The sequence below is a fragment of the Rattus norvegicus genome, chromosome 12, assembly GCF_021556685.1.
Source record: "Rattus norvegicus strain SHRSP/BbbUtx chromosome 12, alternate assembly SHRSP_T2T, whole genome shotgun sequence".
Lineage (NCBI taxonomy): Eukaryota > Metazoa > Chordata > Mammalia > Rodentia > Muridae > Rattus > Rattus norvegicus.
In genome coordinates, this window is record NC_141545.1 from 41,647,746 (window position 1) to 41,673,546 (window position 25,801).

The following is a 25,801-nucleotide window of genomic DNA, read 5'->3' on the forward strand; positions in this document are numbered from 1 at the left end:
GCTCAGACTCTGTTGTAGGTATCCTTGCTTGTGGGCGGGGCCGCACTGACTGGAGGTGACTCTGGTTGCTGTGTTGGTCATACAACACCTTAGCAGTGGTTGGCCTAAAGCTCTGAGACTCCGCCTTCATTTGACTTTTTCAAGCACTCGCTCGCTGAAGGAAAAGGTGGGCTTGTCCCTATTTTTCAGATGAGGAAGACTGAGGCTCAGAAAAGGCAAGGGCTTGTCTTAAGCTCTTCTAATCTGGTTGAGGAAAGGGCAAAGGCTCATGAGCAATCAGCAGGCCACTAAGAGTCCCTAAAGTGAGGTCCCCAGGACCATGGCCTGCCTGCCAGAAGCATTCCAGAGCTGTGGAAGAAATTGCTGCTGCGGGGTGTTTGGGAGAACCCAAGAGCAACAGTTTCTCATGGTTCGACCAAAATCTAAGCATGGGGTAGGGTGCATCTCCAGAAAATTCCGCCTTGGTACGAGGAAGAGGAGCGTCATACAGTATAAAACCTAAGCTACACACGGGCACACATCTGTGCATGCACACATGCACATGCACACACACGTGCACGCACGAACACACACCATGTTCACCCATGCATACTCTTGCCTATGTGCATACACACACAGACGCGCACACATGCGCGTGCACAGAAGCCAATGGGGCCGTACAGGGACACGCATCCTGGAGTCAGTCTATAATACAATCAATTTTGTATATCCCCGGTGAAACGGCAGCATTTATTTAACATCTTTTATAAGAGCAGCTGAGTTTTATCACAAATCACATCCCATTTTCAGTCATCTGGGACTCCTTGAAGGCTAAAACGCATTCGCTTCTTCCAAAGAAATTTACCAATTCCTCAATAAAGGCCCATTTGCCTCTGTATGTAAAATTGACACATTTATTGACTATTAAACCTTGAGGACTTGGGTTGGGTTTTTCGTGCCCCAGCCCCCCCAGCGCTCCCCCCACATTTCCTTAATCTTTCAACTCGATGCTTTCAAAGCTTCCCCAATCATAGGAGGAAGAAAACACGGGTGCAGGTGACGTTTGAGTCAAGGGCTTGCTTATCATGTAGACACCTGATGTCACTGAGGTAGACAGCAGGGACCAATGCTCAGAGTAGTCCTGTGAGCTGTGTGCCTGCCCCGGCCCTTCAGGTGTGGTGGGCATGGTGTCAGGTGTGGTAGGTGTGGTGGGCGTGGTGGTGCACTGCTGTCCTGTTGGTCCTGCACTGAGAGTTTGTAGGACACGCTGATGACATTTGCAAGAGGCAGGGTCCACCTTCCTTATAACCACGAATTACCATGAGGCCTTTGAGTAAAACTGAGAACACCCTTTACTGGTGTCCCTGTTGGGGACGGATGTCAATTCCAGTCAGGATAGTCTATTCACTGGTGGGACAAACTAGACAGGGGCCTGAGGGAGTGGGGAGCAAGGGGGCTGGGGCTGAGCTGTTGAATGTGGGACCTGGTGCTGGGTCCCATCTCTGAATATGATTAGCAATATATGCTGGTGGGTACCAGTGGCCAGGACACCCTCCTTTGGCTTTAATTGTTTAATTTCAAATTTAAAATGTTGGGTGTAGGGATCTAGGGAGATGCTTGGTGCTTGCCACGTAAACACGAAGTCTTGAGTTTGAGCCCCAAAATCTGTGTAAAAGTCGGGTGTTCTGGTTGCCATTGTTATCCCAGCGCTGGGGGCTGAACCAGCCTAACCAGGGAGTGTCAGGCCAGTGAGTGAGTGAGTGAGTGAGAGAGTGAGAGAGAGAGAGAGAGAGAGAGAGCCTGTCTGGAAAACTTAGAGGATGGAGACTGAGGAACCACACTGAAGCCTGGCCCCCAGACTCCACACGCTCACACAGACGTGGCTGAGGGAGAATAGAGGGATATGTGACTGAGGGACTAGGCAGACACAGGTTCGAATCCTGACTCTCCTTGCCAGCCCCATGACCTCCAGTGTGTTTTTCTCTTAGAACCTTGGAGTCCTGCTGTTCATAGTGAAGACAACCAGCGTTCATCTTAACACTCTTGGCAAGGTTAGATGAGATGGTGGTCCACTTAAGGAAGGTTCTGGAAGCAGCCTCAGAGGTCATTGCTCCTGCAGTGGGAAGGAGATTCAGTGTCAGCCTAGGATGGGAAAAGGAAAGTCACTGGGTCCAGCCACCTGTCTCAGGCTCCACTTTCCTGGCTATCCACTCTATGCTAGGATGGTTGTGGGAACGGGTTGCCTCTCCTGGCCACCTCACTGCCTTCCTCGGCTTGACCGAACCCTGTTTGTGGGAGCTCCCTCAGACCATACAGCTTCGAGCTCTGAGCCCTAGGGCAGCTGCCCGGAGCTTTTTAGAGACTCGACCTTTAGATACAGCATTATTCAGTAACGCCCCTGCGCTGCACTCCCTAAAATGGGCAACACCACGCTGTGATCTTCATGAGTTTTAGGGGACTAAAGGCAGAGATCATCGAGGTACTTGGCCAGGGTGCTTCAGGCCCTGGGACCCAGCTCTATACATTGCCAGCTGTGTGGTGAGGGTGGGGTCCCAGCAAGGCAGAATCACTTGACTCGGGGCTCCTCTAGGCATACATACCTTCATGCACCCCTGTTTCCTCTGGCTTAGCAGGGTCCTCATGGCTTATACTTCTAGGATATCTGCTGCTTTTCTGCGAGCCAAACAGCAAGTACCTAGCTTCAGCAAAGCCTTCTGGTTCCTGAGGAACCAAATCCAACCTCTTGGCCTTTCCTACAGCTGACACTCTAGGAGAGGCAGGAACCACAGGGATGGAGGGCTCAGGGTGGGGTTGGGGTGTGGGGTGTCCTCTTGAGAAGAACTCCCAGGGTGTCACGTGGCCAGGCACCACTGACTGTTCCCCCATAGATGAAGGGGGATCTTGGTTCCTTGGATGGGGGCCAGCCCGCTCTGGGTTAGTGGATTTTGCCTCTGCCTATCGAAGTGATCATATATCTCTCAGAGCCTCAGCGTCCTCATCCAGATAATGGGCTAAAAATATTCTTGTCTCCCAGGAATATAGCCTGCATTCACAGAATTACCCCCATGGGATCCCACTAATATTATCGTTTTATATTTTGTATAGCCACTAAAATATGTAAAGATAAATAGAAAAATAAAAAAAAAAAACAGAACAGAGACCCACTCCATGCAAAGTCCTGGGGATAAGGTACAGCCAGCTCGTGGTCGGTACAGACGGACAACACCCAAAGAGTAGAAGGCATCCCCTTAAGGTCGCCCGTAGGTTTGTATTGAACTCACAGGGTCTGGGGGACCGAGGACCCCCAGACTCTCACTGGCTGCCATCCTTACCCGTTAACAGACTCGCTTCAGCCAGAAGATTCTCTTTCATTTTAAAAAGCCTGTCGGTATAATAAATCTTGTCCCGAAATCTCGGCAGCACATCTCGGCTAGAGTGTGTGATAAATCTAATATTCTGTAGTCTCTGTGAAAGGGACTCTGGGTGGATCTGTATCAGAATGACAGGCAAACCAGTAACTTTCTCTTGGCTCCACAAGGCCAGCCCTCCCATCAACTCTCCGAGGGGGGACTCCCTCTCTTCCCTCCTCCATTCCTCCCTCTACCCCCCTTCCTCCATCCCCACCTCCCTCTATCCGTGCCCTCTCCTGACACTGAGAACATAGCTCTGAACCATACCAAAGATACTTATCTGTGAAGGGAACAGAATGGGTCCTGTGGTCTTTGGGACACCAGGAGGATCAGGCTCCTCTCTTTGGTTCACAGCTAGCATCCAGGCCCCCATGGTGCCAGTGTGGTGTTGAGGGTCAGGAGACTAAAGGAGACAGGGATAAGCCTGTGGGGTGTGGGCATTCATGCCGGGCCACTGGATGCTGGTGACAGGGCCTCTGGTAGGAACGCTGGAGTCAGAACCAGTGGCATTTGGGAATTTGTGGCATCTGAGTCAAGACAGGGTGTGGCCAGTGCTTACCAGGCTGGTGGGGGAAGGGAGATCCACCTGCTATGCTGTGGCGGGGGCCCCAAGGACAGAAGAGGGTCAGAAGAGGGTAAGGTGCAGCTGAGAGAAGCTGACAGGTACTGCCTGTTTACTACTGAGTGACTCAGGCTCAGAACAGATTTGTGTGGAGGGCCCTGGCCTAGGGTCATAGTGGGAGCCCTAGGAGGGTGGGGAGGTGGGGGGTGGGGTGAGCCCCTCTTTATTCAGAGTTATGCAGAAGCCCAGTAGGAGCTCTAAAAATGGAGAAACACTGCCCCTTAACAACCAACTCCCCCACACCTCACAACTTAAAAACTGCCCTCCCTCTGAGCTTCCGGGTCTCTGGGCTTCACCTGGAGAGGGACCTGATACCCATGGTGGTGCAGAAGCAGGAAGATTAAAGGGAACTAAAGTGAGATGCCCACAGTGGAGACTTAGCCATCCCTGAGCTCTGTTTGCTCACCTGGACCCTGTGACCCAGGAAACTTGTCACTGTTTCCCCATCTGCGTGGTGGGATTGACAATCCTGGGACTTCATGGTGTCCCTGGGGCCTAGCTCCACCGGACTGAGAAATGTCACCTGTTAGTTGCTGCTGGCCTGAGGACTCTAGTATTCTACTGTGTCCCAAGCCGGCCTGGTCCACAAAGGCAAGAGGGTTCCTCTACTGTTCACAGTGTGAATAGCCTCTTCTTAACCAGGTCCCCTAGACCCAAGAGCGCTCGCGCTCTCTCTCTCTCTCTCTCTCTCTCTCTCTCTCTCTCTCTCTCTCTCTCTCTCTCTCTCTGCCTTGAAACCTATAGGCCTCTGCCAAGAAGGCTTTATCATCTAACATCTAGACTGTCCCCGGAGAAGAATTCGGGCCTTCACAAGAGGCCACGTGACAGTTTATTTTGATTAATATCAGTGTAGAGGGGCAGAAGGAACACTGGCTCTAGCCTGAATAGTTGCACCATTTGCTCCAGGAACTTTGTTTATGCCAAACACAATGGTCCGAGAGGGTCGGGTGGGCTTGAGGCCCTGGCTGTCCTCCTTTCCCAGACTTCTCAGCTCCTGCCTGGAGGCTGAGATGTCGCTGGATGTCTGTCTGGGATCACCTGGTCCTCACCCAGCTGCTAGTGTGTGTGTGTGTGTGTGTGTGTGTGTGTGTGTAAAGTAACAGAGACTGGGCCATCCCCCTGCCTCAGGGACAGAAGGCAAGTGGTGAGGCTCTTAAACATTGTTGAGAAAAGATAGATGTCCTGGAACCCACTCTATAGAGATCACCTCTGGGCCCCACCTTGATGGGCGTGCAAGAGGCCCTCCCCGTGCTTAGAAGGAATAAACAGCTTTTAATGAAGTTACATTGCAACATAATGGGAATCATAAAACCACCGTCATCCTGCAGGGTCCCCGGACGGTCTTTATTATCGACTGTGCCGGAATCGGCTTTGCAGAGCTCAGGCTGCAGCCGCGAGAAGAATGCAAAAGTCTCTTTAAATTACCTGCTGGAAGTAACCAGTGGAACATTCCACGCCCCCACGCCTCCGCCCCCGCCCTTGCCCCCACCCCGTGTGCCGGGGATGCAGCCGTCGGGGCGGTCTGTCAGAGTCACTCACTGCAGCACAACAGATGTTCGCCCTGCTCCTCCATCGGCTGTTTGATGAGAAATTTACTGCTCTCCCGCTGGGCAGGCGGCCCCTCTCGGCGGCCTCGGCTATGAGACAGGCCAGGCGCTGGCTGCCGGCCAGGGCCAGGCTGTTTTGATGGAAGCCATGAAAAGCTCTAGCTTAGAAGGCGCCGGAGATAATGCACCGGCTAGACTCTCCTGATTGGCCGATCGATCGGCCTGATTTGATTTATTGATCAATCCCCTCAAATTTGGCGTCTGAGAAGCTGCAGTGATCTTTAACTGCGGTGAACGTCTCCGCCTGCCGGAGAAGGAGCCCCCACTAAGGAATGTATGAAAGGAACCGGGGCTTATCTTAATCACACACCGGCCTGGTGCTGGCCGAGCCCCGCTGCGCGCCGCCCCATCGCCCGGGCAGGCCTGCGCCGATCTATAAATTGATGGAATTCAAAGCCTCCAGCATCGATTACCGTTATAACCAACAGCGGTGCGCAGAATGTCTGATTATTTTTAGACAAAGATTCTGTTCTCTCAGCAGCAATTTTGCTGAGCCTGTCACTGGCTCAGAAGTCTGTTGATTGCAATTAGATGCAAATACAAAAAAAAAAATTAAACTCTGCAGCCTCACTCCTGTTTCCAGTTATTAAATCTCTCTCTTTGTTTGCCGTTTCCTCATGATATCTACAGCTGGGTGAGATACTCGGTTGGCAGAAGAACAAGATCCTTGGGATACGATGGAGAAGGGGGGTGCCCTGACATTTCTGTGGGGGGGCCACGAAATCCTGGGGGTGGGGAAACCACAGAAGGTGTGTAAGGATGACCATTAAAAGTGTGCAAGGGTGCGGGAAATGGTGATATTTACTTTCTGTCCCAGCACTCCGGGAGGTGGAGGCAGGAGATCAGGAGTTCAAGGTCATCATTAGACACAGAGTAGAGTCAGGGCTATTCGGCCAGGGGCGGGGGTGGGGAGATGAAAGATAAAGATATTTAACGGGGTGGGTAGGACTTTAGAGGCAGACTCAAGACCAGCCTGGACTGCTTAGCTAAATCCTGGGTCAGGAAACAACAACAAAACCCTAACACAGGAGGCTGCAGATGGCTCCGTGGCTCCGTGGGTGAAGGAAGACGCTGTCTCACAGGCATGAGGCTCTTGGTGTGTGCTCCTAGGTAAAACCTAAGCAGTATCGTGGTTCTGGAATCCCAGTGCTTTGAGGTCAGATGCGTGCAAAGACAGGAAGAGGCACATCTGATAAAGATGGAGAACAGACTAGCATAATAACTAATGCTGACCCCTGCGTGTGTATGTGTGCCTGCGTGTGTATTCGTGCGCTCGAGTGTGAGCGCACACAGAGGGGGTGTGGGGGGTGGGATGGGGTAGACTGCTCTGGATGCAGAGACGCTTAAACCCAGCTCAGGACGGCAAGTGAGCACCTTCGATGAGTGGGTGTAGTCTCTCTGTTCTTGATGGCGGATGAGACCTAGCCAGGTGTGCAGGCCCTGTCCTGGGAATCCCTGGGCCTCGGAGGTTGGCACCGCTTGGAATAATGAATTGCATACAGGGACCACAGGTGGCACCCTTCCTGCACACCATCACCCTGCAGAACAAGTGCCGGGTAATTGTGGATACAAGCAAATTAGGCAGCCCCTCTCCCCCGTTGCCCAGCCTGGCAGCCAGCATCCTGTCTCTGGGAGAGCCCATCCATCATCCGGGCATCCTCTGGTTGATCTGTGTTCTTGGAGCCATTAGCCCCAGAGTCCTTGACAGCAAAATAGCTTCGAAGCTGAACCCATCAGCGGGGCAGCAAGAGATTGACAATTCATTACGCGGTTGGATAGAGAGAGGACTCAGGTGACAGTGCCAAGGCCTCTCGGTTCCCCAAAGCTGGCTCCACTCGGAATTGGCAGCCTTGGGCTAATTTTAGAACACTTGTCATTGACAATACAGAAGGAGGGGTTTGCGGCTTGGACTCTGGGATCAGATAGTCTGGTCTCACAAAGACATTAGGCCAAGGGCCTCTCCTTTCACTGCCCTGGAAGGACCCTGCAGGAGAGCAGGTAGAGAGACTGAAGGTCACCATGGGACAGGTCAGAGGTCAAATACCTGCCTCTTGCATACCTTATACCAACTGCTGAAGATCCCGAGCCAGCAGCCTCCATGTACTTTCCTTCTCCCAGCTGCCCGGGTTCAGTAGACTGTTGCACAGACACGGAGGCCCAGAGACACCAAGGGGCCTGCCCAAGGTTGCACAGCAAAGAAGGCCAGAGTGAGCTGGGTTTGGAGCCAAGGGTCTGACCCCGTGGAGGAGAGAATATCATCAGTGTTTGTTCAATAGATGGATGGATGGGTGGATGTGTGAGTGAGTGGGTGGGTGGATGGATGGATGGGTGGGTGGATGGGTGGGTGGATAGATGGGTGGATGGATAGGTGGGTGGGTGAATGAGTGGGTGGATGGATGGATGGATGGATGGATGGATGGATAGGTGGATGGGTGAGTAGATGGATGGATGGATGGATGGATGGATAGGTGGATGGGTGGGTGGGTGGGTGGGTGGATGGATGGGTGGGTGGATGGATGGATGGGTGAGTAGATGGATGATGGATGGATGGATGGATGGATGGATGGATGGATGGATGGTGCAGGAGCCTCCAGTGAGGATCTATCTGGGCTCCTGAATAGCCAAGGATAGCCAGGCTATCTCTCTGTGCAGGCCTGGAGTGGGGAATCCTTTGGACGGCACCTGCTTCCCATCTATGGGCATTGGGAGAAACCAGTTTGGTCTTACTCAGAAGTTTCCGTGCAAGGACCTTTCGGGGTGCTCTCCAGGAGACCCCTGCACTAGGATGTCCAGAGGCAGATGTGCTTACAGATCACCTGTCTGGAAACTAGATGGGTTTGGGCTGATGGTACAGTGATCAGCAACGCCAACCGTGAGGTCACATTGACCTTGACTGGGACCCCAGGTCGTCTCCATTCTCTACGACCTCGGCTGAACTATCACACACCTGCTAACCCCTCTGTCCAGGTGACTGTGGTCCCAGGCAGCAGACATACATACATCACTGTTGTCAAGCCATGAAGTCTGTTTAGTGTGGTGCCCCCTGGAGGACAATTGGGACTAACACGGGTATGTGGCTTGGGAGCTTTCGAGGCCAGGACCAACAGGAGCCAAGTGACTCTGAAGTCACTGGGCCACCTAACTTGTCATCTTTCTGGACAACCAAGAGAGATTACCTCCTGAGCTTGTCGGTGTCTCTCCTCTTCCTCCTCTTTATTTCTCTGTCCTGGCCCATTTGTAAGTCAAGCCTCTGCATGACTGGAAAGAGGGATAACCCCTCACAGATGGGGTGGCAATGACAAAAACAAGGCCTTTGGAGGAGGAGCCAGGAGCAGCTGTCACACTGACAAGCAACCCTGTCTGTGCCCCCACCGACCCATGATGGTGTCTTTTAAATGCACCCATGTGTGGACTTCTACAATGGATATCCAGGGGCTACGAGAGGCACATCGACAGTCAGAGCCGAGGCTGACAGTGATGTGGGTGTCCCCGCATCGAGGATCAGAGACAACCTGTGTTTACGAGGAAGGAATTGTAAATAACTTAAGTGTCCAGGAGTGGGGGTTTAAAATGACTTAGGAGAGGACTGGAGAGGTGGCTCGGTGTTTGAAGTGCTTCGTCATGAGGGCCTGCGTTCCCATATCGTGTGCAAGGCCGTGTACACTTGCAACCAGTAGATTTCTAGTCCTCTCTCGCAGGTCATCTTGGTCAAATCAATGAGTTCTAGGTCCTGTGGGTGACTCTCTCTCCATGGTTATGACACTGAAGATTGACCTCCAGTCTCCATACACACAAACACGTATGTACATCCATGCACACGCATGCACGCACACATATACATATTCATTCACGCACACAGATACACTCTCACACAAACAAAAACTACAGCAAGGACTACCTCTGTTTCCATGCATGAGGGGTTCAAACTAACCGTTGTGTCCGTGAGTTGGGGATTAACAACAGTCTAATGTCCATTGGGGAGCTGAGTCCATGTACGAATATTCCCCCCACCCCAGAATACCCTGTAACCGTGAAAATGAGAGAGATGCCTTGTGTGTGGGTGCGGAGGCTCAGGCGTGGTAAACCGGTGCAGACAGCTCACTGAGTAAACAGACACGGGTGACACCCGTTACAGGAGGAGACAGTTTCGCATCGCGATGACGGCTGAGGTAGTGTGGGCATCTCTGAGTGGACATTGATGAGGACCACATCCAGGAAACGATCCAGGGAGGTGTTGAGCCCCTTCGTTGTGTCAGTGACTGTCCTCCACCGGTGGCTTCAGGCAAACAAGCAAAGCACCAGGTTTTTACTCTTAGAAACCCATGCAGGGAATGAAGGCAGATTCTTGGCGTCAGATGTGGCTGCAGATACAGGCTAATACTTGCTGGCCAGGTGCCCTTGGCTCAGCTGTGGCATCGCTCTGCCTCCGTTGGCTGGCCTGGTCAGGGGTATCCGTGAGCTGTGGTGGCTGGTTTCTGTGTAACCTCTAGCCAAGTCCTGTCGTGGCTGAGGCCTCATCTTGGGGGAATGGCTGTCTTTTGGCAGCTCTAAGCCCAGAGCTCTTCCTTGAAGGGGCACAGGTAGGTCCCCAAGTCCTTGGGAATCCCATACTTTCTTCTGAGTTCCCAGCCTATTTGCCATGAGGCTCAGCCACCCGTTGTCCCCAGAGCCCAGCTTCTGTCTCCTAAGTGAGGCCTGGGGCATGTAGCAGGGCCCCTGGGGCTGCCCTGGGCTGTGGGTGGAGCTAGCCAGGCCCTGTCTTCCTGCAGCCCCTTCTCTCCCATGTCCGCCACTTTCCTGATGTCCCCCCAGAGATGCTATCACAAGCCCTCACTGCCCCTTGCTCCCCTCCATTGCTTATCTCCCTGAGACCTTGTGTAGCCTGACCAGTGACAGGGGCTTCCTGGAAGCTGTGACGTTTGTGCAGAGCTCCGGAGTGCACCTGCGAGGTGAGATGGTAGCACTGTGGAGAGAGGGGCACGTGAAAAGGTCCTGTGGTTGGATGGGATAAGGGTGAGCTGAGCCGACTGCAGCCACAGGTGGAAGACGGTGGCCTCAGAGAATGGGAAGGACAAGGATGGCACCACCATTTGCCAGCTGCACAGCTCCGTGTGACCTTATCCCTCGGGGCCTCTCTGTAGAGCCAGAGATAGCGCAGTGTGAATCAGGAGGGCTGCCTTGAGGTACAGATCACGCACACTATCTGTGACTGGCCCTGATGTGGAACCAGGATGTCTAGGTCTCCCTTGACCTCTGACCTCCCTTGCCCCTCCTTGCCACTTCCTACCCCATGCACTAAGTAGGCATGTTCTGCTGCCTCAGGGCCTTTGCACTCCCTGGACCTCCCAGTCAAAGTCCTTCCCTCAGAGCAGCATAGCAAAATCCCCCTTTCCCGAGAGTGCCCCCTGGTGGCTCAGGAAAGAGAATTGCATCCCACCCCCTACCACTCTTATCCCATTCCCTGCTTGGTCTTTCTCTGCAGATCTGCAATTTAAAAGCACTTCAGTGGCTCCCAATCTTGGAGATTTGGAAGGCACTAGGATATCCCTAGGCACCGCAGTCCTGAGAAGTTGATTCAGAGTGCTAGAGCGGTGGTTCAAACCCTGGCATTGCTTCCTGCTTGCTGTGTGGCTCCAGGCAAGTTGCTTGCCCTCTCTGTACTTACTGTAGCTTCCTCGGTGGGTGTTGCTTCATAGGGTCTAAATGAGGATGGAAAAGAGGCATGGAGTGGGTAATGTGTGTATGCACGCTCAGGGGCAATAGTCAGGGCCTCTCTGTGCGGGTAGTCATTCCCGATCTGAGGCCCCTCCTGCACTGGTCAGTTCGGGATCGCTGCATGGCAATGGTGCTGTGCCTATATCCCTCATTCCCTCCTGAATACTTGGCTGAGATGTGAGCTATGAGCCTAAATGGCTCACCGAGGTGGCAGTTTCCCCAGGGCACAGTGACTGACTGGAGTTGACTCATGGGTACTCTCCAGTTCTCCGTGTATGGTGGTCACCGTCCTGGCTCCATTCACATTGGCTCCTGGTGGCCTTAGCAGACTGCGCATGGGACAGAACCAGTCCTTTTCAAAGTCTCCCTAAGACGTGGTGGACAGCACAGGTGTCCTGAGCCCATCACTGAGATTTCAGGGTCTGCCCCTGGGTCACCTGTGACACCTCTGACACCTATGACACCTGTCACATCCGAGTCTCTGTGTAGAAACGGAAGCCGGGTATGCTGAACCAGGTACAGCCTCTGAGTCCGCCTGACTCTGGCCATGGCCTCAGCCTCTGGCACCTCTGGCCATATGTTGATAAAATGGGCTGAGACAGAGATGACGTAGGGCTGGCAGCAGAAAGGGACAGTGGCCATGAACCTTGAGCCCTGGGAATGCACACAGCACCTGGTCACCAAGAAGGGGTCACCTTTCCCTACCATCATTGGGAATCCCGGGTACAAGGCCTGGGTCAGGGAGGGCCACCTCTCTGTCACCTTCTCAAAGGAGGCATCCAGGATCCCCAGGCTCCTGACCTTAATGTGAGAGCTTAGGGGTTTTTGTTTGGCTATGTTTTGTTCTGTTATGTTTTGTCAAGATAGAGTTTCTCTCTATAGCTCTGGCTGTATAGAGATCAGGCTGGCCTGGAGCTCACAGATATCCACCTGCCTCTGCTTCCCAAGTGCTGGGATTAAAGGTGTGGGATGCCATCCTGTAGGAGCTAAGTTCTTGAAGGATACTGTAACCAGCAAGCCTATCATGTTACATGCGTGAAGGTTTTAAACAGAAAACCAAGAGCTTTGGTTTCATGGTTGTCTGTCTTGTCTGTCTGTCTGTCTGTCTGTCTGTCTGTCTGTCTCTGTCTGTGTGTGCATGTGCGCGCGCGTGTGCGTGTATGCTGCATGCAGTGTCTGTGCACATCTGTAATCTGTGGAAGCCAGAGGAGACATCCATCTCCACCTTAATTCTTGGGATAGCGCTCTCCCCTGAGCCTGAGGCTGGTGACCAGCAAGCCCATCCATGCTCCTGCCTCCACTTCTACAAAGATGCTGGGGTGATAGGCTCACAAACACCCAGTGCCGCCTTTTCACGTGGGTGCTGGGATTTGAACTCGTGTCTCCATGCTTGTGCAGCAGTCACTTTTACCCACCCAGTAGTCCCTCCAGCCCAGGACTTTTTTCTGTTAGAATAGGGTTTGCTATGTAGCTCAGACTAGAGCTCAGAATCCTCCTGAGTGCTGAGCTGGTGGGCCTATACCACCTCCCCTGGCTAGAACATGAAATCTTCACCTTGTCTGGGAACCCTCTGGTCTAGCCTCCCTGAGATTGCTCCGGTGGTCCCAGGCCCCACCTGGGCCTCCCTGACCTCTGTGTGTGAGGGGCAGGGCTGACAGCGGATGCAGTCATTCCTCTGAACCACCCCCACCTCCTCCAGCCAGAGCCATCGATTGGGTGCTTTTACTAAGTCACTTCGATTTTGAACTTGACCCCTCCGCCCATCTCACTTTCTGATGTCCCTCAAGGGCATGTTTTCAAAACTGCAAGTGGGCCAGCCAGCCAGCCAGCCAGCGAGCGGGCCAGCCATTGAAATCAAAGGCAGCTGACTATCCGGGGGGACTCAGGAGCAGGTGGCAAACACATTTCTTGGCTCTTGAGCCCACCTCCCAACTTGGTCTGGCAAGCAATTTTTGAGCCCCTTCTGCATGCGTGGTACTGAAGGAGTAGCCTACTTCGACTGGTAGGTTACTAGCAGTGTGTTCCCAACATTGAGGACGAGGGGGGAATGAATGTGGGGAGGACGGGACAGCACAGAGGGAGATAGGTGAGGCTCATTTTCTGCACCCAAGGAGTAGACACTGTGAGCCAAGTGTTGTTATAGACAAGGGGCACAAGCAGAGACACAGACAATCCTGCCTCAGCCTCTCTTGTAGCGACTGCAGTGGAGACCAAATGCTGTGAGGGAGGCCCCACCCCCCAGGCCAGGACTGGGTGGGCGAGGGTGGGGAGAGCAGGAGGAGCCCTGTCAGGGAGGGGGAGGGGAGTCCTGGCTGAGCCAGTCAAAGGGGCGTCAGAGGGAGCGCGGCAGGCACAAAGGCCCTGGGGTCACCCAAGAAATAAGGGTGGTGGGGTCACAGGGTAAGATGAGGGGAGAGAGACCTGAGCTGGCCCAGGGACTTCAGCCTCTAGAGCTGTGGGGAGCCACTCCCTTCTCGTGACTGAGTTTCTGGCCAAGTGACTGGACTTAATTCAGGCCTCTGGAAGTGTCTCTGTGTGCGGTGGCTGGGGTGAGCTGGAGGCAGGAGACTACTGAGCCAGTCTGTGTGCTTTGTGCAACCCTGGAGCCCTTGCTTGGCCATCTTTCTATTGAATCACCTTCTTGCGAGGGCCTCATAGCCATGTACATGGGGGAGGTAAGTGGGTTCCAGGGTTCCAAGGCTTGACTCAACAAACAACTGTGTTCCCTGCGGCCCTGTGTCCAGCACTGCTGACATCCAAAGATGGCTCCATTCCTGCCCTCCCTCTCTTTCCAGCCATGCCCAATAATAGGACTCCAGGCCTGCCCACAGTAGGACTCCAGCCCTGACTGGGATCTTCACTGTGTGCCCTTTGGACTCTGGCGCCTCTGCAGGATCGATCCATGTTACCGCTTGTCGCTCGCTCGCTCGCTCATGCCGGAGGCTATGCGGGCCATTCTGTGGGGGTAAACACATCATAGGGCTCTCAGCCATCCATGTTAATGGGCGTCTGGGTCATTTCCAGTCGGGAGCTGTTATGAATGGTGCCTTGGTGATACATTCCTCTCCGTCTTGAACACATTCATGAATTATCTGGAGGGCTGGGTGAACCGCAGAGCCGGCTCTGGGGGCCTGGCAGGGCCAGAGTCGTTATTCCTTGAGAAATCTTGGTGGTTTCCCAGCTGCTGGTTCACAGCCATAGCATGTGCAAGGAGGCTCTGTGTTGGTGGACAGATTTCTCCGGAATGCGTGTGCCACGGGGGACTGCGGCAGGCAACACAGGGAGGCGTGTAAGGATCCAACAGGCCCTGCGATTTCCCAGGTGCCAACTGCAACCCCTGCGGCACTGCCCGACGTTTAGGTTTGCCCTGTGTCCTTGCCAGCACTTGCTAATGCCTGTTTGTGCCTTGGCTCTCCCCTTGTCACTCCGGCCTAGCTTGGCTACTTGAAATGTCAGGCAGGCTGGCCTCAAACTCACAGCAGTCCTTCTGCATCTCCTCCCAGCCATGAGAACGCAGGTACACACCACCTCCCCCTGGTTTAATGGTGGCATGGTTGGTGGTTGTGCCTGCCATCTTGCGTCTTGATGCGGGCGTCTTTCCTGCTGGTTCCTTCTATTCGTTTGCCTTTCTTTAAATCTTTAAGAGTTTTTTTACTTTAGGCATAGCTCTTTTTTTTTCCTTTTCTTTTTTTAAATATTTTTTTAAAATATTTATTTTATCTAGCAACCTCAAGGCCCTGGGTTCAGTCCTCAGCTCCGAAAAAAAAAATTTATTTTATGTATTTGAGTACATGGTTGCTGTCTTCAGACACACCAGAAAAGGGCATCGGATTCCATTACAGATGGTTGTGAGCCACCATGTGGTTGCTGGGATTTGAACTCAGGACTTGTGGAAGAGTGGTCAGTGCTCTTAACCGCTGAGCCATCTCTCCAGCCCTGGGCATAAGCATAGCTCTTTATCGAATCAGGGGCACATCCCTTCTATCCTGCATGGCCATTGTGCTCTGGTGTCACCTCATAGGTTTGGTGGTTTATTATTATTATTATTATTATTATTATCATCATCATCATCATCATCATCATCATCATCATCATCATTATTATTATTATTGGTGGTGGTAATAGTAGTAGTTTATTTATTTAATGTCTCTGTATATGGTGATCAGAGGGCAGCTTTTGGGATTTGGTTATCTCTTTCCCCCTGTGGGTGCAGGGAATCGAACTTAGGTCATTGGGTTTGGCAGCAAGCTCCTTTACCCGCTGAGCCACCTTGCTGGCCCTGTTTTTATTTATTTTTTTTTATTTTTTCTTTTTTTTTTTTTTTTTTTTTTGGAGCTGGGGACCGAACCCAGGGCCTTGCGCTTGCTAGGCAAGCGCTCTACCACTGAGCTAAATCCTGTTGGCCCTGTTTTTAACTTGACTGTTATTTCCCAGTGTGTGGCTGAGCGTAGTGACCCCATCTGCTGTCCTGAGATGGGGGAGTAGCCCTAGGGTATTTTGGTTTGGTTGATTTCAGGGGGTTTTGGAGGCAGGGTCTTACTCTGTAGTTCAGGCTTGTAACTCAGAAGACAGCCAGCCTCTGATCCTCCTGCCTCCAGCCCTCAAGTGCTGTGATTACCACGGGCATTCGCCGCCTCAACCGAGCCATACTCAACAGTGTGAGCACAAGACAGCTTTCTAGCTGTTGCTGCAGGTGTGGGTATGATGACGTCACTCTGGCAGGCATGATGATGTCACTCTGGCAACCACAGTGATAGAACAAATGCTTTGCTGTTTTTAACTTTGAGTGTGGTCAGCCATCATGCTGTATCTTTGTCCCTCTCCATGACAAAGCTCCTTGAGGTCCTCTGTCACTTTTAAGGGTGTACAAGGTCTCAAGACAAGAAAGTTGTGAGGGCAGTATGTTCTGTGGCTAGCAGGGAATGGCAGGGGGTGGGGGGTGGGTGCTCAGAGCCTAGGAAGTGATTCCTGAGTCTTTGAGGCTTGGCAATTTGGGAACAGCACCCTGATGGCTATGAGGGAAATGCAGCTTAGAATCCATTCATGAAGGGATAGGAGTGAGGTTTTCCTGGGGTCCCTTGAACCAGGCCACCCCCTCATGTATTGGGCCTCATGGAGCCTCCACACATCCCAAGGCTAGCACGGGCACCCCAGGCTCAGCCATCATGGACTGAGAAACCCCAAGGTGTTCTGTGTAGCAGAACGATTTAAAATAATTAGAAACTTTCCAGAATGTCTTTAAACACACTGGTGTGGGCCTCCTGAGCAGCTCTTATTAACAGGGACGGCTGCTGACTGTCGAGGAGAGGCAGCGATTAAAGCCCTTGATTAAGTAATTTGAATATCTTTGGAGAACAAACCCGAATCTCTTTCTATTTTCTTCCATTGTACCGGCTGCACATCTGCTGGCTGGGGGTTGGGGGATGGTCATGAGCCCCATCCCAACCACTCCCAGCCTGGGATGGGGCAGGGCTCCTGACAGGGGTGGCCAACAAGCCACACACGGGGACTTCACACTGTCCAGAGAGTGGAGTTTGTGGCCACACTCAGTCCAGCCATTCTGCTTGGGTATCTGCCTCTCGTTGAAGTGTCAGGGTCTGGGCAAAGCATGTAAAAAACAATGTCCCTGCAGGCCCCTGGGACCGGTTGGGGACTGTCCCAGGATAGAAAAGACAGCCAGGGATCTCTGGTCCCATTCAGCAGAACCACGTTGTCTGAGTAAACCTCTCTGTGCTTTTACATACACATCTCTAATAGGGAGATAATAACAGGGCCCCCTTCCTGGGCTCTTGTAGAGTTGGGCTGTGCACACAGCAGGCCCACCACTCTGCACTTAATTAACAGACTACGAGCTGCAAGTGGCAGGCCGGGTGCAAAGCCCTAGTGAGTCTGTTTGCAAGTTGGCGGGCTGGGTACAGAGCCAGCAGTGTTTGCAAACTGCGTTATTGTTAGGTTCGTCCTGAGCTAGTTCGCGATACTAAAATTGAGGGATTTTGGGCTGGAGAGATGGCTCAGTGGTTAAGAGCACTGACTGCTCTTCCAGAGGTCCTGAGTTCAAATCCCAGCATCCACATGGTGGCTCACAACCATCTGTAATGGGATCTGATGCCTTCTGGTGTGTCTAAGGACAGCTTGGGGGATTTTTACATAAAAAGTAAAGGTTTGGGACTTTGGATTGGAAAGTAGCTACCAACTCCTGGCCTGTGTGACATCACCACACTAGAGCCAAGCTCCTACAGTGGGAGGACAAGTTCTTGCTGGCTCCTAGTTTTATGCATGGCATCGCCTGCTGGGCTCTTGCTCTCTCTGAGCCAGGGAGGTTCTAACAGGGACAGGCAAGTGCTTTCCAGATGTCTCCAATGACTGTCACCTCTAGGTGCTGCTTAAAGCCATTGGCAGAGCCCACGTCCAGGACTGATCCCCGAGTGAGAAGCTTCGGGAACTGCAGACTTCGGTTTGTCTATTTGAGTTCACTCAGCTCTTCCACCACCCAGTAGCCACTGGAAGCCAGCTCTGTCCCCTCTCCCCCTCTCCAAAGACCCACACAGTGTTGTTCAAATGTACCCCCCCCGAACCCCAAGACCCGTGCAGCCACTGGTCCCAACCATCTTTCCTTCAGGCGAGGCCTTTTTTATTTAGTTTGAAGCTGTTACAAAAGAAAGGAGGACTGGAAAGATGGCTCAGTGGTTAGGATCATTGGCTGCTCTTCCAGAGGTCCTGAGTTCAATTCCCAGCACCCACATGGTGGCTCACATCCATTTGTAAAGGGATCCGATGCCCTTTTCGGCACACAGGCAAACATGCAGATAGAGCACTCACTCACACAGCAAAGATACATAGCTAAACACCTTTCTAAAAAGAAAGAAGAGAAAGGGAAGGAGAGAGGGAGGGAGGGAAAAGGCTGGGCTGAAGAGATGGCCTATCTGCATAAGCCCAGAGAACCATGTAAAAAGTCAGGCATAGTAGTGCCGTGTATACTTTTGGTCAGTGCTAGGAGACTGGAGGCAGGGACAGGCAGGTTCTCTCTGATAGCCTAGTTCTGGGTTCAGGGGGTGACTCTGCCTCAAAAAAAAAAGAAAGAAAGAAAGAAAGAAAGAAAGAAAGAAAGAAAGAAAGAAAGAAAGAAAGAAAGAGAAAAAAGAAAAAAGAAAAAAATCCCAAGGTGTCTAGATTCCTGAGGTAGAGCATGCAAGGTTGACCTCTGTATGTACACACACATGCACACACCCACCCACACCCACACCACACCTAAACCCGCCTTTAAAAATCTCAGCCTCCCTGCCTGTTTCCTTGCTCAAAAAGGCCTTAACCGATTTGGGTTATTTTTAGAAAGATGCCTGGCATGTCGGCTGTCAGAACTTACATCCTAAGTTTCCACCAGGTGGGAAAAGACAGTTTCTATACCTGGGGCTGGTGGTGTGTGTGTGTGTGTGTGTGTGTGTGTGTGTGTGTACGCACGCACGCATGCATGCACTCAGACGTATACGCAAAACACTACTGAAGACTAGGAGCCACCTAGAAATGACCAGACTGGTCCCCAAACACCCCCAGAAGACCCAAGAGTTGAAGGGCAGGGCTGGAATTCTTTCTTAGAACTGTGTCTAACACCACAGGATGCTCTCAGCACCTAGAGCCCAGGCAGGGCAGACGGTCCACCCAAACCCCATTCTGACTGCTGCTCTGTGACCCTGAGACCAGAAGCACCTCCTCTGAGACCCCACTGTCACCCTCTGAGATATCGGAATGCTAGTGACAGGCAGAGATCTAGGAGTGTGGCTGTAATGTTAGTTATCAACATGGTGGCACAGCATGGGCCTAGACGAGGCAGATTCTAGAAAGAAATCTTGTGCAAACTTCGTGAACCTGAGTCGGTCCCTGAGCAACGCTGGCCCCACCTCCTGGCTTCCTTTGGGCTGTTTCGAACAGCTTTATTGAGGTGTGACTTAGGTTAAACTGACCTACTATGTACACGCTGTGAAAACCAACCTACTATGTGCAGGCGGCCTGATGCATCTGGGTGTGTATGGAGTTACAAGGCCTCTGTGCTATACACTTTAGAAATATCCATCATCCAAAAGGTTCTTCATATCGATTTATGAGCCCTCCTGATCGAGCCCAGCACAGCACAGCACAGCACAGCCCAGCCCAACCCAGCTGCAGGCTCCTTTCAGCCTCAAAGAATTAGCCTTTCCCACCCACAGAAATGGAAACTGGACTCCAGTCCCGAGCACCACAATCCCAAGATGCACCTTGTCACATACATGGCTGCCTTGTCCTGTCAGTGTGTGGAGTGACCACGTTATCCGTCAATTATGTGTCTGTCTGTCTGTCCCCTCAGATCTCTAGGTCAGGATAAAAGGTGCCTGGTGTCACAGAGGAGCAAAATTCACAGGCCCAAAGCTGTTTAGAGTCCCACTGGCTCCGTCTTGTTCATCCCTGCCTTTCTTCGTCCCTCTCAGGTTTAAAACCCAGGGTAAGAAAGCGTTGAGATTACGCAGTAGCTCTCTCTATCTGTACAAGGGCGTCATAGATTTCAGATCTTTTCTTCCATATTCTTCATGCATGACCCATGTGCGAACACGTGTGGAGGCAGAGGGGTGGCTTCCTGTGTCTCCCGCTATTCCACTCTCCCCAACTCTTGAACTTCACACTTTAGCTAGACTGACAGCCCCCCCACCCCCGCCAGGACCTCTGCAGGGCTCTACCTCCCCAGGGGCATGCTACCAGTGCCCGACTTCCATGGGGGCAATTACAGCTCTTCTTTGTAAGGGGGGGCCGCTGCTTTGCTTTATAGGGATGGAGTAAGGGGTTCTGCTTAGGAGATGAGGTCAGACCTAGGAGATGCCAGGACTGTGGGGATAAGTAGAGGTTTCGGGCTACATATTTAGGCTGCGTATGCAAATGTCCTGGTGTAAGAAAGGGGCTGGAGCGATGGCTCAGTGGTTAAGAGCACTGGCTGCTCTTCCCAAGGTCCTGAGTTCAAATCCCAGCAACCACATGGTGGCTCACAACCATCTGTCATGGGATCCGATGCCCTCTTCTGGTGTGTCTGAAGACAGCTGCAGTGTACTCACATACATAAAATAAAATATAAAATCTTTTTTAAAATAAATAAAGAAAGGAAGGAAGGAAGGAAGGAAGGAAGGAAGGAAGGAAGGAAGGAAGGAAGGAAGGTTGGGCCATGAGCAGTGACTAGACCCAGAGCCCCAGAGAAGAACCTGGTCCAGTCTGAGACAGTGGCAAGTAGCCGAGGAGAGGCGAGAGCCTCTTGAGGTCTGAGCATCTAGCTCCATCTGCCACTCCAGGGTGGGAGCCAAGAGAGGAGGCAGCGGCCCGGAAATAGCCTTCACTGTGGGTTAGCAGCTTAGGGAAAGGCGGGCAAGTGGTGGTGGTTTCTGGAGGGTTAGGAGGAGTTAAGAGAGTTACTGGGTTCCTCTCCTGTTCCTAGTACCCTCCTGCAGAGCTGAGGTGACTTGTCTGAGGTCAGTGTGGGATTCGAACCCAGGTCTGCCATCCCACCTCCCGCCCTGTAACCCTGGTCTAGCCAGGCTGGGCATAGCCGCTAACCCAGCTCTCAGAGGTGCGCTTAGTCCAGACAGTTCTGTTCAGACTCTGCCTCTGGATCTGAGTCTCCCATGTATCTGTGAACTGTGTCTGGTTGAGGCGAGGGGGAGGGGAGCAGGGGATGGACAGAAAGAGACACAGACAGACAGATGGATGGATGGACAGACACACGATGGAAGAAACCCATGGCCTTGGACAGAGGGAACCTGCCTGTGCGAGTGTCCTGGGGTAGAAAAGGTCAGCACAGCACCACTAAACTTCAGTGCTGGTCTCTATCTTGCTGTCTGGGGTGGGGGTAACCTTGTGAATATATTTCCTCTTCCATGTATATCTATGTATCTATCATGTTATGTTAGATATGTACCTCTATGTCTCTATGTGTACATACATGCCTCTGTGTACATATGTGTCTCCATGTACATGTATGTCTCTATGTCTGCCTCTGGCTATGTGGGTTTCCGTGTGTGTGTGTGTGTGTGTGTGCGTGTGTGTGTGTGCGTGTGTGCGTGTGTGTGTGTGTGCGTGTGTGTGTGTGTGTGCGTGTGTGTGCGCGCGCGCGTGCTCATGCGCACATGTTTGTGTCTGTGTGTCTGTGTGTGTCTTTGTCTGTCGTTCTGTCTGTCTGCCTATCCATGTCCATGTGTCCCTGTACTCACAGGGAATTTTCCCTGTGGGACAGACTATCCCTAGAGCTTGCTCCTGGGCGCTGGACACCATCTCTAGCTCTCTTTTCTATCTTCGCTGGGCGACAGGCGCTTCCTCTCTAGGCTGTAAGGCTGAGGTCAAGGGCTGCGTTATAAAGCCGCATGGGGAGGGCAGAGCGCTGGGCCAGATGGGTCTTGTGGCTCACTCAGCTACCATGATATTGAGGGGAAGTGGGGCTGCTGTTGATTTGTGGGACCCATCTGCAAACCCCTCAAGTGATCCCCACAGTTCCTTTCAATACCGGCCTCCCTAGTGGAGATGTCAACGTGCCAGGAAACTCCTCAGAACCTTAAAGGGCCTGTGTCTGACCTGTGGAGAGGACGTGTAGTTCAGAGTGCTGGACTTCAGGCTCAGGGTCTCCAGAGGCTGGGGGTGAGGTACCCATGGGTCCTCCGCTTCTGTCTGCCTCTTTATCTTTAAAATGGCTGGGACAGGGGAACCAATTAAGATTCAACGGAAACATTTGTGTCTCTCCTTTCACCAGAGAGGCGTGCAGGGTGTTTGTTAGTGGTGCCTCTGCTGGCTTAGAAGTTTCATCTATTGGCAATCCTGTCCCCCATCCTCACAGAGCCTCTCCCGGTAGCCTGAGAAGCACTGTGGACCACAAACTTGGCAGAGCCAACATTGAATTAGGGAGAAGAGCTACGACCACAGCTGCATTTAGCTGTGTGACATTGGCCAAAGGTCTGCCTGTCTCCTCTCTGGTTCCTACCCACCCACACCTCTGTTCACCCAGCACCGCGGCTGTCTCTTACCAGAAGCCTACAGAGCAAATGTCTCTTCCCTTGCCAGCCCAGGGTCTCTGCAGCGCCTGCCTTTTTTAGTACCCTGACTTTCTGACTCAGTCCCCTGAGCCCTTCCCAGACATTCCTAGTAGCCTGGGCTTCCAGCCACCACTCAGACCCCTGCCCAAGAGCTACCTACCTGTCCAGGAAGCTACTGTCTCCTGCCCACTGCTCTTAGGAAGGGTGGCCATCTTAATCCTCCTCCCCATGGACTCTTAGGTCCCCACCTGACTTAGGGAAAATTCGTGCTGGCACCTGGTTTCCTTTGTGGCTCCATAGACATGAGACCTTCCCTGGAGCCTCCCATCGCCCACCCGCTGTCCCCCACCCCCACCCCCTAGGCTTCCTTCCTGCCCTGGGCCTCAGAACAGAAGCTGATCGAAGTATGACCCAAGAGAAACAAGTTACAAGTGCATTAGTGTCCCAGATGGTGTGGTGATGTTGAGAGGGGCAGACAGGTCCAAAGACCTGTTTGGCCTGTTCCTCACTGTGAATTTGGGGTAGTGGCATGATCTTTGGGGGGACTCCTTTTCCCTGGCTTCAACAACACTTATTAGGAACACAGACCTCTGGATAGTGGAGGTGGTGAGGAGTGGAAAACAACCTCTCATGAGGGAAAGGGGCGGCTCAAGCCCTGGAGCCCTAGCAAGTGCCCCAGGGTATAGTAGGTGTCTGGTGAAAAGTGAATGAATGAAATTAGCAAACAAATGGATGAGTGAATGAAAGAATGGGTAGGTGGGTAACTGAATAACTGCTGGACAAAGGAAGAAGTGAATGGGAAGTTGGTGAGTAGGCAGGGCATCGAATGAATGCAAGGGGGAAGGAATGAATGATTGCTGCTGTGCCCTTCCCCATTCTCTTCCTTTGACAAAGGAAGGGACTGGGTTGCCCAGCCAACCTCACCCTCAGACCAGCCCTGAGCCAAGTGAGAGGAGTCCCCACGCCCTTCCTTGATACCCTCAGTTATCCCTGGGGGTGGGGCACTTCCGCAGGGCTGCTTGGGAGCAGTTAGTAATAATCAAGGCAGGGGGACGCCATCGGATGTGACTCGTGCCAGGTGATTATGCGTTTGATTGGCGCCCTCCCTCCAGGACGACCACCTCCGGGTCCTGCAGTGGCAGGAGCAGGCTGTTTTCCTGTATGATACCTGGGGAGTGACAGGGAGCCTGAGGGGGAGCAACCACTGAGTGTCGGGGTGCGGCCAAGTCTGTCTGGGTCCCTGTTTCATGTGTCCCTTTACTCAGCCTTTCATTCACACTGCAAGTAGTGAGCGCCTGCTGTGTACTGGGCATTCAAGGTAGTGATCGAGCCAGATACTCTTGTCTCTGGTAGATGCTGGAGGAGTCTGGGTGTGGATACAGTTCGTAAGTAGCCAGAGGAGTGACCGTCTAAATGGATGGATGGCGAGGGGTGTTCTGAGAAATGGCAGAGGCACAGGAGAGGGAGGATCGATGAACAGACATCTGCTGTTCTAAGGAGGAGGTGGAACAGATTTTTGTAAGGGAAGGTGGCAGGAAAATCCAGTGGCCTTTGGGAGAACAGCATTGTGGGCAGGTAACCAGCCACTACCAATGGCCTAATGCAGAATCGCACTTGATGTCCTCAGGAGCCAGGTAGGACCCCATGTGACCAGAGCAGTGAACCATGGGAGGGTTTAGAGCTGGGAAGATGGACAGTGAGGGAAGTGATGGCCCCACAGCTGCCAGATGGGAAAGGGATGGAGTGGAAGGCAGTGGGAGCCAAATAGGGCCACCCTAGGGAGCAGAATCAGAAAACTGGATAAAAACTGTTGGGTCAAGCTGACAACACTTGCCAGTTTGTCACCAAGGGCATGGCAGGGCAGGTGATGCCAGCTGCTTTCAGATTCTCTGCTTTGGTAGTGGCCAACCTTGACCCCAGGATACCCTAAGGTTCCAGAGCACCTAATGAATTACCAGGTGCCTTGCATGACCTGTGTGGCCGGTCTCTCCTACTTCTGACACCCCAGAGGGAGATGAGGCTAACTCCTCACAGGTGAATCCTAGCTGCTGAGAGGCAAAGGGCTGTCCACCAGCCAACTAGTGTCATGTGACTTCCTGTCCACCAGCCAGCTAGCATCCAGTGACTTCCTATCTACTAGCCAGCTAGCATCATGTGACTTTCTCTCTACCAGTCAGCTAGTATCATGTGACTTCCTGTCCACCAGTCAGCTAGTGTTAGGTGACTTCCTGTCCACTAGCCAGCTAGCAACAAATGACTTCCTGTCCACTAGCCAGCTTGTCATGTGACTTCCTGTCCACCAACCAGCTAGTATCATGTGACTTCCTGTCCACCAACCAGCTAGCATCATGTGACTTCCTGTCCACCAATCAGCTAGCATCATGTGACTTCCTGTCCACCAGCTAGCTAGTAACATGTGACTTCCTGTCTGCCAACCAACTATTAGCTTAGGGCCTCCGGAGACTGCAAACCAGTGCTTCCTTGGACCTCTGGAAGCCACAGTTGTGGAAGCTGATGCAGGACTCAGGAGGCTCCTGCTGTCTTCACTCCCTGTGTGACCAGGTGTGCCACATGGGCAGGACCTGGGCCTGTCCTTGGCTGCGTGGTAGGAACTGAAAAAGTAATTGTTGAGCGAAGGAGTAAGTGGAGAGTGAGTGGATAGACAATTGCATGGATGGATAGATAGGTGGAAAGACAGATTGATAAATGATGGCGGTGTCTGGAAGAATGGATGATGGAAAGATGTTCGTTGGGTAGAAAGATGGGTATATGGATGATGGAGGATGGATACGTGGACGGACAGTTGACTGGATGGACGGACAGACGGATAGATGGACAGACAGACTGACGGAATGATGGGCAGATGATAGATAGACGATGGATGGATAATGGATAGGTGTTGGCTAGGTAGGTGATGGATGGAGGGGCGGATGGAATGACGATCAGATGGACAGGAGGATGATGGGTAAGATGATAGACGGATTATGGATGGGTAGATAGATGATTGATGGATAACGGATAGCTATTGGATAGGTGGGTAGATGGATGGCTAGGTGGGCGGATGATAGATGGTGACCAGATTCTAGATGGGAGACGCAGGGACAGATGGGTTGACGGATGGATGAACAGACAGCCGGGAAAAGGGCTCCCCTTGTCAGGACCCAGTGCTCGTCCCCCAAAGCAGCCTAGAAGAAAGAACCATTGGATGTGTAGCCTTGTCTTCTTGAAGGTCCCATGTGTCCCACAAGACAGTTCATTCACACACACACACACACACACACACACACACACACACACACACCCAACTCACGTTCCTGGAAATCCACTGCCCTCCCAGCACTGAGAACTATGGGGTCTGTGCTGGCCAGGGGTGCCCTGTGCCTGACAGCAGTTACACTGGACCAGTCACTGTGTGGGCAGTGGGCAGTACCCAGG

At 52.5% G+C, this 25,801-nt stretch overlaps 1 protein-coding gene and 1 long non-coding RNA gene across 15 annotated transcripts in view; one reads left to right on the forward strand and one right to left on the reverse strand.

The window, feature by feature from the left end:
- The window catches only part of Cux2 (cut-like homeobox 2), a 189,616-nt gene that overhangs the window by 92,071 nt on the left and 71,744 nt on the right, over positions 1-25,801 (forward strand). The window contains exon 1 of one of the 13 annotated variants that reach the window (XM_087578098.1): positions 24,765-24,928. In XM_087578098.1, the coding sequence (XP_087434224.1) occupies positions 24,881-24,928 (48 nt within the window). In that variant the 5' untranslated portion in view covers positions 24,765-24,880. 13 annotated transcript variants of the gene reach the window in all.
- Positions 704-3,891, reverse strand: LOC120095978 (uncharacterized). 2 transcript variants are annotated; one of them, XR_015634338.1, is made up of 4 exons: positions 3,666-3,891; positions 3,312-3,468; positions 2,580-2,652; positions 704-2,092 (listed from the first exon to the last, which is right to left on the reverse strand). It is a non-coding gene; the product is annotated as an uncharacterized LOC120095978 (long non-coding RNA). The 2 variants fall into 2 exon arrangements; XR_015634337.1 differs by having other exon boundaries at positions 3,657-3,891.